General features: G+C 36.5%; 1 protein-coding gene across 5 annotated transcripts in view; it reads right to left on the bottom strand.

Moving 5' to 3' along the window:
* Positions 1 to 17,652, bottom strand: part of LOC106134576 (Ig-like and fibronectin type-III domain-containing protein 1) — a 143,507-nt gene that overhangs the window by 58,573 nt on the left and 67,282 nt on the right. For 4 of the 5 annotated variants that reach the window (XM_060949026.1, XM_013334671.2, XM_013334664.2 and 1 more), the window contains 2 exons: positions 12,060 to 12,122; positions 7,720 to 7,795 (listed from right to left, as the gene is read on the bottom strand). In XM_060949026.1, the coding sequence (XP_060805009.1) occupies positions 7,720 to 7,795 (76 nt within the window). In that variant the 5' untranslated portion in view covers positions 12,060 to 12,122. The remainder of the gene's footprint in view (positions 1 to 7,719; positions 7,796 to 12,059; positions 12,123 to 17,652) is intronic. The other variant, XM_013334680.2, reaches the window with a different exon arrangement.

Below are 17,652 nucleotides of genomic sequence, written 5' to 3' on the forward strand. Positions count from 1 at the left end.
TTGAAAAAAAGTGAAGCATCGTAATGGCGGCATTGTACGCATGTGTGAGTGACAGAAAATGTGAAAATTTTGCGACTGATTGTAACACTATTGGTAAGAGTGTGTGCGTGAGCCGTATATATACATATGTATATATACTTACATATATATAAAGGCGACTAAGGTATAGGCTTACAAACTTGGGATTTTTTTTAAGCGATGGGCTAGCAACCTGTCACTATTTGAATCTCAATTCTATCATTAAGCCAAATAGCTGAACGTGGCCATTCAGTCTTTTCAAGACTATTGGCTCTGTCTACCCCACAAGGGATATAGAGGTGACCATTTGTAAGTATGTATATATAAATATATTAAATATATATACACACAGTGGGCCAGCGTGTATATATATTATTGGTGTTTCATTTTGCCGCATAGAATAACCCTGTCCGTCGTTTTTTCTACGTCTATGGCTACATTGATTGACAAGAGCTCACATTAACAACAAATACACTTTCGATTACTAATGTTTCTTTTTATCCTCCACTAGAAACGGAAACCACACGGCCTTTTCGGCAGCCGTGTAAAGGCATGTAATCTGCCCCAAATTGAATAACATAATTCGCATGCTCTCTACACGATTCGAGCAGAGATCGCGTTTCGGATTGCATTAGCCATATTTGCATAGACACATTTGATACGAATTTGCATTGCAGATGTTCACACGATTTCGAATTTGGAAGGATTTTAAATTCTGTCATTTACTTTTCGATTTTTTTTTTATATTTGTAGTCTTTATGCATTCTACATTCATGTTTATGGCCTGCAAAACTCGACACTTGCAAAAAAAGCTTAAAGAAGTTTGATTGCCACAAAAAAAAGGACTTTTTTGGCGGGAAACCAAATGTCATATTAGTGCTGTGGTAATTTTTACGATACCTAAGTATTTTTAGGCCTACCCTTGTCGCTGTTAGGAGTATGGTGTTTAAATATAAATGTTATATATCATCTGTAGTTAGCTACAGAAGCTGACTATAAAATGTTCGTCTTTTGCATAACTTGGGAAATTTCCGAAATCATGTTAGTGTTTTTGCGTCAATTCAGTTTCGGCTGTACGTTTTCTTCAGTCACTTGGTCAGGCATCTTAAAATGAAATTGTAATTGATCGGTCTTTATATTTTTGTGAGCTACAAATTCCAAAGATAAATAATCCAAGTTATATATTATATGATCAAGCAAATAATATTCTGAACAAATGAAAAGCGCCTTAATTAAATTCGCCCACGATCAAAAAGTTTTAGGTGTAATATGAGAGGGTAAGGGACTGATGGTTAGCTTTGTGGCGAAGAGAAGTTCCCTTTTATAGACATTTAAATATTAATTATTGTTTAAAAGTCAATTCTATCATTAAGCCTAACAGCTGAACGTGGCCTGTCAGTCTTTCAAAACAGTGCAGTATAGTTCCCGGCACCAATAAAAAAAGAATAAGAACACTCTATCTCGTTTCCATGGATGTCGTAAAAGCGAATGAAGGATAGGCTTAGTAACTTGGGATTCTTCTTTTAGGCTATGGGCTAGCAACCTGTCACTATTTGAATCTCAATTCTATCATCTGGTACACACTATATATTTTCTTTGCTGCCCCTTCGCTACTAAAGCGTGTATGTCTTGTTTAGTTAGACGACCGCGACTTCGCCCGCGTGTATAAAAAAATAGTTTTTTTTTTTTCAAATTTTAATTTTATAAATTCCGCTGAATTTCGTTTCTGTGGGAATCTTAGGACGTCTTAGTACTTAAGACCCAGTGGTTTGGGTTGTGCGTTGATTCGTCAATTACTCTCCGAAACTGAATTGACGCTAAAACACTAATATGATTTCAGGAATTGCCCAAGTTATGCAAAAGACGAACATTTTTAAAGTCAGCTTTTAGCTACAAATGATAAATAACATTATATTTAAACACCATAACAGCGACAAGGGCAGGCCTAAAAAAACTAAGGTACCTATCGTAAAAATTACCACAGCACTAATACTTTATATGACATTTAGTTTCCCGCCAAAAAAGTCAATTTTTTTGTGGCAATCAAACTTCTTTAAGCTTTTTTTGCAAGTGTCGAGTTTTGCAGGCCATAAACATGAAAGTAGAATGCATAAAGACTACGAATATAAAAGAAAAAAATTTCGTTTCTGTGGGAATCTCAGGACGTCTTAGTACTTAAGACCCAGTGGTTTGGGTTGTGCGTTGATTCGTCAATTACTCTATCAGTAATTAAACTCTGTTTTGTATTTACAAAGAAATATTATAGGTAGAAAAAGATAGTATGAAAAGAACTACTCATAAGGGCCGAGAACCACACGGCACTAACCAACTAAACTCACGCCTCGTTTAGATCTGTGAAATCGTATCATATCCGAATTAGTTCGCCACAAAAGACTTAGTTAATATCAGACGTGGCACGGAATGAAATCTGCGGCAATACGTCATCTGACCGAAGATAGCTCCCGTTTGGTACGTCGGCAAATAAACTTAATGGATCCCCTCGTATGTCACACACGGCCATGGCGAATGGAGAGTAAATTTTGAAGAATATAAAAAAAAGGCAGAATATTTTTTTTATTATAAGGTTATAATTAGTATTTTCAAAATTGTCCCTCGAGAAGACTGAAGTCTACCCCGTAAGGGGTTTGGATGTGATTATATTTACATATGTAAGTTTAAGGTTGCATGGAAGGAATTGTATAATTCGATAAGGCCGCTTTTTGTGCATCAACTTTTTATAGATTAAAATATGATGATGAAGATCTTGAATGTGAATGTGAAATAAATTCATTATTTCTAGACTATCTATCCTTCACTTTAAGAAACATAACATAAATATACTTATAATCACGTCTATGTGTGTATATACCCTTGCAGGGTAGACAGAACCTACAGTCACCAAAAGACTATATTATATCCTACACTCATATAATAACTTGTTTCCGTCTGTGTCAACACCTATAATAGACATGAAGTCCGTGTTTGTTTGAAAACATCATGTAAGGAATAATTCGGGAACTTTTTAAGATCTACCAGACTCCAAGGTGAATTTGTGTGTGCCATTCAAAATGCATTTGTCCTTTAGTAGCTGAACGGGCCGAGGGTCTATTTGGTCGAGTCTGAATAAAATAGAATTTAGCCCGTTTAAGATACGTCTTGTCGTCTCGTCGTCTTATGGTCGTCTCCTAGTGTCCTAGTCGATTGTCCTTTTTTTCACAGTCTGTCAGTCGGTTTTAGTCATCTAAAATGTTAAGTCAAAAAGTGGATTGTCCATGGAGGCTGAACGGCCGCTACAGTAGCTTTTAACGACATCCACAGAATGAGTTCTTTTGCGGAGCCTACATGCCTCAGGCTTACTTGTTAGCCTTGATAATCCATTAACAGAAGGTAACAAGGTTAAGTGATATGTTTAATACTTATGTATTCATTACTGATTAGCTCCTTGTTTTTATATTAGCCATTCAAAATGATTGTTCCTCCTGCCCATTGTTATGTTTCTGAGTCACAACATCACATCAATCGCATTCCGGTTATCCTTATAAAATGGTGTGAAGATAATAATTGCTTATATTCTTCATGTGAGGTTGATCTTCAATGCAATTGAAAAGAGAAAGAATGAATTTCTTTGCACGAAATTAACTTTAACAAATATTTCATATTTCGCACTTCAGGCACATCAAAAAATAAGAAATTCCATCACATATTCGTCTTGAAAACTGTAATATATGTAGATATATATATATATATAGGATAGGTAGCTATCTATTGATAAAATCCACGCTATACTATTCTGCGTACGTTTCTATATTTTTTATAGTGTTACAGTAACAGTGTTACTCTTTTCCAGTCCAGTCGCGTCCTGGGGTCCGCTTTTTTAATTGATGATCTTAATTGGATTGGGTTAGTCAGGTTTTTTAACCTCCTCAATCTTTGCAGGAGAACTTAACTCGTTCTGGATCATTGTTACACATTCAATTGCCTGATGTGCAGGGTTACTCAAGATGTTTTCCCTTACGTTATGGGCATCGGTTAGCACTCAAACTAATATACTTGTGTATTTAATTTAATCGCCTCTTTATAGTTTATTCCAAATGCATTTCCAATCAGCGTCAGAGCTTGCAATCCACTTACACTACAAATCATTTTTATCACTATATTTTTTGTTGGCGTTTTTTAAAAACCGTGTGTCTCAAAACAAAAACAGGGGAGTGGAATCGCCGACCACAGCGGGAATCTTTCATTTCTTATCGGCCATGACGAACGCGAATGTAAGACGATACGATATCAGGTTTTGTTCTACCCTGACCCTTGATCGTTGATTAGCATCTTGGACCATTCTTTTTATTTCTATATAGGTGCCGTGTGGTTCACGGCATCAATAGAAAAAGAATAGGACCACTCCATCTCTTTCCACACGACACCAATAGAATACTTATTCTATCTTTTTTCGATGGATGTCGTAAAAGGCGACGTTTGTCATGTTTTCCATCCGCTACGGGGCGAACGTTGGATTTGAATTTATTTATAGGTTCCACGAAAGCAGATGGTCCAGATTAATTATTATTTTACAATCGATGATAATGAAGTGTGTGCGTTGTTGGTTTTATTTTTGTCGTTTACGTCTGGTAACTCTGTCTTCCCCGTAAGGGAAAAATACGCGATTATGTATGTAACATTTTTGGAATAGACATCAAAATCGGTCAATTTGTTTTCAAGAATCTTGCCTTATAGTATTTTCAAGACTAGTTTGCTCTATCTTCCCCGTAAGGGATTAAGACTTATTTATGTATGTAAGATCATTAAAAACGATATGAAACTGACAGTATTTCCTATTTCATCATCAGTAAATCTATTCAAACATTCAACAAGGATTTCTAATTACAATTTGGACAAAGAGACGTATCTGAACGGACTCTGTTCAGTCTATTACAGAGTGAATGTTGTTTGTTAGTGAAATGGATTTCATGTACCTAAGCCTTATATTGATATGCCGTGTGATTTCCGGCTATCATAGCATATCTCTTTAGAATAGAATAGATTTACTTTTAAAATTGGATACTTATTGACGTCACATCACTTAAATCTAATTATAATTACTACCGCTTTCAAAGCGCGTGTGTAGAAGAAGCGGCGGAACAAACTACACTGCGGCATTTTCATCGGATGTCAATTTACAAATATAGATCTCTTAAAACTTAAGTCTACATTAAAAAAACATGAATGAATGTGTAGAACTAATTTTATCAATACGAATATTTCGTCAAATAAATAAAGGTTTCTTTCTTTGCCATGGTTGTCGTAAAAGGCTACTAAGGGATAGGCTCACAAAGTGGCAGAGTGCAACTGAGAACACGCTAGAATGAGAGAGAACTAAATCTACTAAGCCAATTAGAACCTGCATTCTATACCCGATGGTTACATGTCAACAAGCCGGAACGTAATGTGCCGTAAAAGCCGATCACGGTAACAAATCGTAGCTATTACAGCAAACAGTGGCGATTCGTACTGATGACGGTGCTTACCACGATTGGGTCGGGAAAGTGGCCTGATTAAATACTATATACAAACACATGTTTAACGATAAATTTAATTAAGTAGTGAACAATAAAGAACACACATACATATGCGTCTATATCCCTTGCGGGGTAGACAGAGCCAACAGTCTTAAAAAGACTGAATGGCCACGGTCAGCTGTTTGGCTTAATGATAGAATTGAGATTCAAATAGTGACAAGTTGATAGCCCATCGCCTAAAAAAGAATCCCAAGTTTGTAAGCCTATCCCTTAGTCGCCTTTTACGACATCCATGTGAAAGAGATGGAGTGGTCCTATTCTTTTTTGTATTAGTGCCGGGAACCACACGGCAAACACGTTACAAATCGTAGCTATTACAGCAAACAGTGGCGATTCGTACTGATGGCGGCGCTTACCACGATTGGGTCGGGCAAGTGGCCTGATTAAATACTATGTAAAAACACATGTTTAACGATATATTTAATTAAAATCATTAATTATGTAGTAAGTAATGATGAATAACATCCGATGTGTGTGTTAATGAATTTTAAGTGTTCCAAATATTCCATTTGTAATAACTAAAAAAAGTAAAACCAAAACAATTACGTCTTCATCACTTAGGGGTAGACAGAGCAAACAGTCTCACAAAGACTTTTTCAGTCTTCAGCCACGCTCAACAGTATGGCCCAAAGATGGAATTGAAATACAAATAGAAAATTAAATAATATTAGTACAGATATAGTATTAGTAGTATAATATTAGTACAGATATAGTATTAATAGTATAATATTAGTACAGATATAGTATTAGTAGTATAATATTAGTACAGATATAGTTAAAAAAGTGCCGTGTGCCACCAATAGAATAAAGAATAGGACCACTCCATCTCTTACCCATGGACGTCGTAAAAGGCGACTAACGGATAAACGTAATTATATGTACGTATGTATATTTAAAAAAGTCACATATTAATTTCATTTTAAAAGTAATCAAATGAATATACCTACAAGCATCTCACGACGTTGTTCTAAACATTGAGAGCGGATTTACTAAACAAATATACAAACGAAACAGTTAAATTTCCAGTATTCAAATGCAGACACGCTGAAAACCTAGTTATTTAACGAGTGCGAGCTTTGGTCTCGTGTCCGCACTAGATAAAGGCTTATTCTGTTTGGTGTTCGACGCGGAATGGACACAACGCAAAAAGTACAATCAAGAGTGTCCAAAATGTGACAACAAATTTTATACTGAATAAGTATGTAGTAAAATGTATGAAATATGTAGTAAATCTAAATGTAGTAAATCTTTAAAAAGTATGAAATAAAATTTAAATTAAAGATGTCGTAAAAGGCGACTAAGGGATAATGCTTATAAACCTGGAATTCTTCTTTTAGGCGATGGGCTGGCAACCTTTCACTATTTGAATTACAATTCATCAAACCAAAAAGCTGAACTTGGCCTGTCAGTCTTTGGCCTTTGTCAAGGCTGTTGACTCTGTCTTCCCCGCATTCTTCATTTTTAATATTAAATTTTTTACACGGATATCGCCTTTAATTTGCTTTTAAGGTTCACGCAACATTTCATACATTATTGTATACCTTTTTTCCGACCACAGCCTTTAGGAAAATGGAATCAAATAAAACATTGTACATTTTGCTGAGTGCACGATTTGCGTCGAACCTTTCTATTGGATTTGGCATTTTGTCTGTTTGTTCGTACCGCGGTTGGAGTTCCCCTAATCTCAGTTATATAGTTTGTAATGATACAGATTGTACAAAGTGGACATTTTCCATGAATAAATTAGCTGTTATCATTCTATGTATGTAAGTACTAATATTTGCCGTTATCTCATTTCACACTTCCCCCAAACAAAGATTATGAAAAGTCTAGACAAAAAGTTGTATTCTATTTAATAGGAAATTAACTGTTGCATTAAAAAAAGTATGTATTCGACGAACATCATACAAAAAAAATCTAAGATAAAAATTGAAGTAGGTACAATACTAAATAGAGTTCCCGAAAAGGTACCGCTTCAGTATAACGCTGGCTGGCTTAAAATTTACTAATATCTAAGTATAACCAAAGAAAAAAACATAAATTATCTGAATAATAATAAATCACATTGTCATCCATAACATGAAATATTTGCCAATAAAAATAATAAAAAAAAAGATAAAATGTATACCTAAATTACCTTCAGTCGTATCCGCTGTGGCTGTGACGAATAGCGCCAAAAGTGGAAGGCACCATGCTCCCCGCATCTGAAAACAAATAATTTAACATTAATCTTTGACGGCCTCTGTGGCGCAGCGGTTATACGCTTGTTTGTGACACCGGAGGTCCCGGGTTCGAATCCCGGCCAGGGCATGATGAGAAAATAACTTTTTCTGATTGGCCTGGGTCTTGGATGTTTATCTATATATTTTTTTATTATAAAATATAGTATCGTTGAGTTAGTATCTCGTAACACAAGTGTCGAACTTACTTCGAGGCTAACTCAATCTGTGTAATTTGTTCCGTATATATTTATATTTTTTAATCACAGCGGCACGTAAGTTGAACCTAGTGAGCGACGGTGGTCAAATTGCCTGGTTAAACGCCACTCCGCATAAAGGCACCGGTTCGAATCCACCGCGGCCGTGTACCAATAATTATCTTTTTTCGAAGTTATGTACCTACATTAGTTTGATATCTAACCGATGCTCTTACGGTGAGGGAAAACATCGTGGGAAAACCTACACATTTAACTGGCTGTGTAACCATAGATCCAATACGGATAAGGTTTACCTGCAAAGGTTACGGAGATCAGACGGGAGTTTGTGTAAAAACCTGATTAACCCACTCCAGGATCCATGGTCTGAGGCTTACCCCGGGCTCCTCTTCCAGAATGGTGAGGATGCAACCGGGACTATAGCCAGGATAAATAGAAGAATATACTCGTAGAGGTGATCATATGAATGAATGATTATTGGATCTGTCTACCCCGCAAGGGAAAAAGATACGATATGTGTACGTGTGTTTTCCATAACCGTCAAGAGCTTGTTATTTGACGTCCGGTGAAAATGCGGCAGTGTAGTTTGTTCCGCCGCATCTTCTACACATGCGCTTTAGAAGCGGCAGTAGATATAATTAAACTTAAGTTATGTTGACGTCAACAAAAGATACCTTGCATACAGTTTTGAGAATAAATCTATTCTATTTATTAATTTTTAACCCTTAGAAGCCTCTAACGACATTCAAGTGTAAAATACGGAAGTTCCAATTAAAAAAAAAATACCACCATCGCTCAGCAACATTTTACATTTCAAAAGGGAACAAATTAAAAAAAATAAGATTTGCAAGAACCTGTCATCTTAAATTATTGGGATTAGTAGAAAGATGGAAAGGATTATTTTAATCCTTACTTTAATCAATTTTGCGAATTCTTGCCAGGATTAAAATGATCCCGAATAATTAGAATTGTCCGCATAATAAGCCAATAATCCTAAAAATTAATTCTACTAACAGATGGGAATTCTTTGCAGGATTTGTGCTAGTGTTGTGCGAGGCGAGACTTTGAGATTGAGACTTTTTAGGGTTTTCGAGTCTATGTAGCTATGTTAGTCCCTAAGATATTCATATTTAATTAATTTAAAGATGTAAAAATCTTATTTTCATGGATGTCGTAAAAAGCGACTAAGGAATAGGCTTATAAACTTGCGATGCTTCTTTTAGGGGATGGGCTAGCAACCTGTCACTATCTGAATCTCAATTCTATCATTAAGCCAAACAGCTGAACGTGGCCAGTATTTCAAGACTGCTGGCTCTGTCTACCCTGCAAGGAAATAGACGTGATAATATGAATTAATGGAAACGGTCGTGAATAATAGAATACTTTACAGGTTTTGAATAGAGTCTATATTATAAGTCTCAGTCGAATTGACTACAAGGCTCAGATATCAATTGGGCGGAGTTCAAAGGCTTCTTACATCACTATTTTCAGTGAAATTCACATTTATTCCAAAGGAGATTTGCAGCAAAATGTAAAGCTGAAATCACAATGGCGCGCGGAATTTGTAATTGTCGTAATATTTTGAAGGGGAAAGTTTTCGTGTTTCGTTCGTTGTTTGGGCAAAGCTGTAAAATGAAGTGATAGTCGTTACGTCTAAGTTTTGTATGGATGGTTTCCGTTTATATATAGTTTGTTGAATTTTTTGTCAATCTACTGTTAAGTGTGTGTGTGCCGTGTGGTTCCAAGCAGTGCCGTGTGGTTTCCTGCACCAATAGAAAAAGAATAGGACTACTTCATCTGTTTCCCATGGATATCGTAAAAGGCGACTAAGGGATTCGCTTATAAACTTGGGATTCTTCTTTTAGGCGATAGGCTAGCAAACTGTCACTATTTTAATCTCAATTTCATCATAAAGCCAAACAGCTGAACGGGGCCTTTCAGTCTTTTCAAGTTGTTGGCTCTGTCTACCCCACGAGGGATATAGACGTGACTTCATGTATTTACTGTTAAGTATTTATGAGTAAAAAAATCTGAGTGAAAGTGATTGAACTGTATTCGGTACTTGTTGTTTTAAAATGCCTATTAAGTTAGTAATTAAAAAGTTTGGTAATGAAGAAAAAAAACATTATGTGATCCAGCTGCTTCTGCGCATGTAGATTGTTAAAGTCAATAAAGGAAAAGACTCATAAACTAGTGATTCTTTTTTCTGACGTTGGTCTAACAATCTGGCACGATCCGAATATCAATTCTATCACAGCTGAAGCCTTTCCGTTTCTTCGAGACTGTTGGCACTATCTAGTAATCTTAGTCTATCTTATCTAAGTATCCACTTAAAGATTATTAGAATGTGATTTAACATCATTCAGACTTTTAATCAGGTCTGAGAGAAACTTGGTGTTTGATTAAAACTCACTTATTTTATTACTCAAGTCGAAGTTATGAACTTCATTATAATGGACATTTTTATGGACGTTCTTAATTCCTTCGGATTTTCTTTCTTTGTTCATAATTATGCGGTAATGAACATTTTTTTTAAATGATAAAAAAAATTATAATCGAGCGTTTTATTTATTTATTTTTTTATCATTTAAAAATTTTCAAGCGTGGTCGATTTTATTTTATGTTATTAAAAAGGTAACTAAAACAGACGCTAAGTAATAATATTACATGGTTTCATTAATAATTAATAGTATTCTAACTTAGCATCCTAAGGGTGCATGCTGCACAATTGCTTAAGCTAATAATAATAGCTTAATGTTCATATCCCTCGTGGTCCCACGAGTCTTACAAAAATAAAATATCGTACCGTATTGTTTATCTAGTTGAAATAATACAGCATTTTTTTTTAATTTTAAGATTATACTTATAGATATAATTTTTGAGCTAGCGTACTAGCGTAAATGAAAACATCTAGCCCTTTTTTTAATTGCCGTCGGGAAACTTTAGGAACCTTAATCTAAAGTAAAATCTGTAAATCTGTAGACCCAACGTTTTAAGCTGTGCATTAGATAGTATTTTTTTATATATTTCCCTAAGGCCTCCTTAATGAATACACAAATAAAAATTTCCAATTGTTTTACGTTCTACAACTGAAAGACCACTTAAATTTGTCGACACGCTCCGTTCCGCCTTTTATTGGTCATTAAAAAGTTTCATCAACGAAGGACATTCTGATTGCTTTAAATGTTAAAAAAAAATATATGTATAATTCGAACTCAGAAAACGAGAATATAAATTACATACATACATACATAAGGTCACGTCTTTATCCCTTGCGGAATAGACAGAGCCAACAGTCTTAAAAAGACTGGATGGCTACGTTCAGCTATTTGGCTCAATGATAGAATTGAGATTCAAATAGTGACAGGTTGCTAGCCCATCGCCTAAAAAAGAATCCCAAGTTTGTAAGCCTATCCCTTTTACAACATCCATGGGAAAGGGATGGAGTGGTCCTATTCTTTTTTGTATTGGTGCCGGGAACCACACGGCACAAATTTCACGTTTCAATTAAATGGCTAAACTAAATAACATAACATCTAATCCATTTACAAAACCACTACCTACTACATCAGAAACAGATAACAAAATAAATTTATTTCTATCACAGCGTATAAATAATTCAGCAGTTGGATTCGGGTGAAATATGGTGGCTACGATTACGTAGAATAAATAGATTTCGGACTCATTTCTTTGGCGGGGAAATATATTTTTTTATCGGCATGTGTCGCGGTTAGAATGATGGATACGCGATTTTGCCAGGTAATATTGTTTATGGTCTCGGTTATAGGATTTATTCGGTTTGAATTTGGAAGAGGTTTCTTTTTTTTAATATAAACATCTGTATTATATGTATTATTTAAATTTCGAAATATACATATTATTGAGTAGCTTGTAAATCTTATGAAATATTTTTTTGTTGTATTTTACTTGCTTGTTGTATGTTATTTTTTAAAGTATATTTTTGTAACTGTCAAAATTATTGAACCTTTTAATTACCTATATATAAAATAGTTAAAAAGTTTTTTTTTATGTACCTTTGGTTGTAGGGTTGCCAACCCGTTTACGGTAGTGGTTATCTTCTAGGTTGCATACGAGACCTGTAACAATAAAAGATATTATGACAATATGGCCAGAGCGAGATAACTATACCTACTAATGTTATAAAGCTGAAGAGTTTGTTTGTTTGAACGTTAGGTATATTTCAAATGCTACGTTAAGTTCTTTGCTAGATAATTCTTTTTCAACATACATACATACAGTCAAGACTTATACTATATTTCATATATATATTACTAGACCGATAGGCCACGATAGAATTGAGATTCAAATAGTGACAGATTGCTAGCCCATCGCCTAAAGAAATAGAATCGCAAGTTTATCAGCCTTTCCCTTAGTCGCCTTTTACGACATGCTTGGGGAAGAGATGGAGTGGTCGTATTCTTTTTTGTATTGGTGGGTACCAATAAAAAAAAGAATAGGCGGGCGCACCACACGGCACTTTCAAGTAAGTATTTATTCCCCAAGACAGCCTCAATTTCACTCGCAAAAACGTCAGATTATGTCTGTTGTCCATATTTTATCAGACGTCCTAAACTTAAGCAAGAGTTCTGACGAAAAAAGCAATAAACAGTGGCGCATGCCTTCACTTCGTCCCTTCAATAAAAAAAAGTCAAAAGTTTGCGGCCGGCTAAATGGGCAACTTGAAACCATTGAAGTCAAAATGTGACAAGAATTGACGTTGATGAATCTAGGTACCTACCGCTGAGCTTGCATGAAGAGAGTTATGAATGTGGATGAAGCGAAGGAAGTATGCAGAGATCGTGGCAAGTGGAAAGATGTAGTCTATGCCTACCCCTCCGGGAAACCCCTCCTCCTAATTTTATAAAGCTGAAGAGTTTGTTTGTTTGTACGCGCTAATCTCAGGAACTACTGGTTCGAATTGAAAAATTATTTTTGCGTCGAATATTCCATTTATTGAGAAAGGCTTTAAGTAGCAGAGAAATAATGGAAAATGTGAAAAAAAAACGGGGAAAATTATTTATCCTTGAGGGCTTCAATGTTGCTCAAAATAACTATTCCATGTGGACGAAGTCGCGGGCACAGCTAGTTAATTATATTTTCTTTAAAGTCTACTCTAGTGTCGTGTGGTTCCCGGCTACAAAAAAAAAATAGGACCACTCCATCACTTTCCCATGGATGTCGTAAAAGGCGACTAAGGGATGGGCTTACAAACTTGAGATTCTTTTTTTAGGCGATGGCCTAGCAACCTGTCACTATTTAGATCTCAATTCTATCATTAAGCCAAATAGCTGAACGTGGCCGAACAGTCTTTTCAAGACTGTTGGCTCTGTCTACCCCACAAGGGACATAGACGTGACCATATGTATGTATGTATGTAAGTCTACTCTATACTATTAGGTACTTCAATATCTAGTATACCCAAGTCTTCAGAAGTCCAAAGGGGATGTACCGTCAAATATTACCCCGGGAGCTGTCACCGGGACGCGAAACTTTGGGGTTCCCAACATGTGTTTAAATAAAACTATTTTTTGAACTTTCTCGGGGAGTTTATAAGATAGGGGCATCGATTTATTATTGTCAAGGGAGATTTTCTTCGCTTTTGTTTTGGTCATCATTCTCCTGGTGTTACGGGTTCACCTGTGACCACGATGTTATATACATACGCACATACATATAGTCACGTCTAAATCCCTTGCGGGGTAAACAGACCCAAAAGTCTTGAAATAACTGGAAGTCCACGTTCAGCTGTATGGCTAAATATGAGATTCAAATTGTGCACGTTGTTAGCCCATCGCCTACAAGATTCCTTAATAAATAAGCCCTTCCCTTAGTCGCCATTTACGACCTCCAAGGAAATGATATGGAATGGTCCTATTCTAAAGTGCTCCACACGCCACACGACCACGAACATGGAGTGAGTATACGTTAGATTTTTGTATGAAGCAACTTTTTAACTCTTTTTTTTTGAGTGAATATTATAAATCACGCACGCCTCTTTCCCGGAGTATTAGTGCCGTGTGGTTCCCGGCACCAATACAAAAAAGGATAGCACCACTCCATCACTTTCCCATGGATGTCGTAAAAGGCGACTAAGGGATGGGCTTACAAACTTGAGATTCTTTTTTTAGGCGATGGCCTAGCAACCTGTCACTATTTAGATCTCAATTCTATCATTAAGCCAAATAGCTGAACGTGGCCGAACAGTCTTTTCAAGACTGTTGGCTCTGTCTACCCCACAAGGGATATAGACGTGACCATATGTATGTATGTATGTAAGTCTACTCTATACTATTAGGTACTTCAATGTCTAGTATACCCAAGTCTTCAGAAGTCCAAAGGGGATGTACCGTCAAATATTACCCCGGGAGCTGTCACCGGGACGCGAAACTTTGGGGTTCCCAACATGTGTTTAAATAAAACTATTTTTTGAACTTTCTCGGGGAGTTTATAAGATAGGGGCATCGATTTATTATTGTCAAGGGAGATTTTGTTCGCCTTTGTTTTGGTCATCATTCTCCTGGTGTTACGGGTTCACCTGTGACCACGATGATACATACATACATACGCACAAACATATAGTCACGTCTTTATCCCTTGCGGGGTAAACAGACCCAAAAGTCTTGAAATAACTGAAAGGCCACGTTCAGCTGTATGGCTAAATATGAGATTCAAATTGTGTACGTTGTTAGCCCATCGCCTACAAGATTCCTTAATAAATTAGCCCTTCCCTTAGTCGCCATTTACGACATCCAAGGAAAAGATATGGAATGGTCCTATTCTAAAGCGCTAGGATCCACACGCCACACGACCACGATCATGAGTGGGTATACGTAAGATTTTTGCATGAAGCAACTCTTTACCCCTTTTTTTTATTTGAGTGAATATTATAGATGTTAATCACTCCTCTTTCCCGGAGTATTATAGCCGTGTGGTTCCCGGCACCAATACAAAAAAGAATAACCCACTCCATCTCTTTCCCATGGATGTCGTAAAAGGCGACTAATGGATAGGCTTAAAAACTTGGGATTCACTGTCACTATTTGAATCTCAATTCTATCATTAAGCCAAATAGCTGAACCAGTGGCCATTAAGACTTTTCAAGACTGTTGGCTCTGTCTACCCCGCAAGGGATATAGACGTAACCATATGTATGTATGTATTTATTGCAGTATGGCAGTGAATACATCTTTTCACTATCTATCTATCTATTTACAAGATAGACTACTCTCTGCTTAGAGACTTTGACACGATTCATCAATTACTTTGGTATACGGTAATACACTTTAACTGACCTTTCACTAGAAAAAAGGGAAGTAATCAATAAGAAAGATCCTAAAAATGATAGAGGGATTTTTTGAGACATTTATTTTTGTGCGAGAGCAGCAAAAGGTAACTTATAATAATAGTTCAGTAAATTCACTTACTTTGAAACTATAGCCTATTAAGAGTATGCAAGCCATTTAACTGCTCGGTCAGTGGGTACTTCTTATTAGGCATTATGGCGGTTTATGTAGTTAAGGATGATCCTAGGATATTTATTACGGACATAACAAGCCTGAAATAAGGCACATTTCCTGTGTGTGAGTTAACCTTTTTACTTTATTGCCTTTACGTCTTTTTAAAAATGAAATAAATAAATGTAGATATAGAATAAAGCTTTGGTAGGTACAATTTCACTTAAATATAAAGTACGTACTTTACATCATTATAACAACCTGCCGTGTGTGCCGTGTGGTTCCCGGCACCAATACAAAAAAGCATAGAACCACTCCATCTCTTTCCCATGGATGTCGTAAAAGGCGACTAAGGGATAGGCTTACATACTTAAACTTGGGATTCTTTTTTTGGCAATCGGTTAGCAACCTGTCACTATTTGGATCTCAATTCTATCATTAGGCAAAATAGGTGAACGTGGCCATTCAGTCTTTTCAAGACTGTTGGGTCTGTCTACCCCGCAAGTGATATAGACGTGACCATATGTATGTATGTATTATAACAACCTCAGCCCTCAACAGTCCAATATACTCCAGGTAAAAAACCGACGAGTTTGCACAAAAAGAGTTATGAATGTAGATGAAGTGAAAGAGTATTGCGAATAAACTTGGGATTCTTCTTCTAGGCGATACGCTAGCAACCTGTCATTATTCGAATCTAAATTCCACAAAAAGCCATACAGCGTGGCCTTGCGGTCTTTACAAGACCGTTGGTTCTGTCTACCCCGCACGGGGTATCGACGTGATTATATGTAAGTATGTATGAAGCGAAAGAAGTATGGGGTGATCGTGGCAAGTGGAACTATGTAGTCTCTGCCTACCCCTCCGGGAAAGAGGCGTGAGTTTATGCAAAGAGAAATGATAACCGCTGAGAGTAGAGAATTGAAATTTCTGTGCCTCAAATGTCCAGTGGTATCTTGAGAGAGGATTTTGCAGAAACTCTCGCGAAAACGAAATAAGCAGTATTTTTTTTTTCGATTCACTTGTAACTTTCCAAATAAGCAGTCTACTAAGAAAATCGTTAACACCTTACAAACACTTTACAAAAATTAACAAGCCTGATCTTAATAATATTCCATTTAATCCTAATAATATTTATCGTACAAATAAACGTATTTAGATTTAATTAAATCCTCCCTCCCTACCACTTAATGAAGAAACCCTCCCTGCAATATTCATGTCCTCCCGTCTCTAGTGGTCAAGTGTCTGAAATTTAATCCGGGAAAAATCCAATCGTTCTGTCTTGACCCCTGATTCTCTACATGTATGTGTGGTTAAGGTTTGTTGCACAATGAGAGTTAGTGTGGATTCAGCCTTGTTTACGTAATTTTTTTTCCAAAGAGGTAGCCTATTTCTGAACTTGTCACGTTCTTTAGATATTGTACTTATTAATACATACATTATAGTCACGTCCTTGTGGGGTAGACGGAGCCAACAGTCTTGAATAGATTGAAAGGCTACGTTTAGCCGTGTGGCTTAGTGATAGAATTGAGATTCAAATAGTGACAGGTTGCTAGGCCATCGCCTAAAGAAGAATCCCAGGTTTGTAAGCCTTTCCCTTAGTCGCCTTTTACGACATCCATGGGAAAAAGATGGAGTGGTCCTATTCTTTTTTGTATTGGTGCCGGGAACCACACGGTATTCCAGAATTTTGCGCATTAGACATTCAGCACATGTAGGTTGGAATTCATGGTCACACCGTCATAGAAGCTTGTAAACCTGTCAGACCCAATGGTTAACTGGTAGATAATGCTTCTAGCATCAAGTCCGCCAATTGTGCTATACATTTGTATTTTCTGCAATGAAATTTAAATAAATAAAAGCCTCCGAAGTGAAGCTGCAGGCTTAAGAGGCAGTAAAAGACGCACAGAATTGCTGCCAATCGACAATATTCATAGCTTGGAATCTATTGACGTGACCTCAATAAGTGATATCTTCCTTGTATCCAATTTTGAAAATAAATCTATTCTATTTTATTCTATTCCATTGACTGAATGTGGCCGCAATACTTATTGTGCTACAACCCGAAAACTCGGCTGGCCAGTAATAGAAATAAATCGGCACCAACCCTTCCCGACGCCCGCGGGTGCGGCTCAAATTGTTACACATTTGC

The sequence above is a fragment of the Amyelois transitella genome, chromosome 17, assembly GCF_032362555.1.
Source record: "Amyelois transitella isolate CPQ chromosome 17, ilAmyTran1.1, whole genome shotgun sequence".
NCBI lineage: Eukaryota > Metazoa > Arthropoda > Insecta > Lepidoptera > Pyralidae > Amyelois > Amyelois transitella.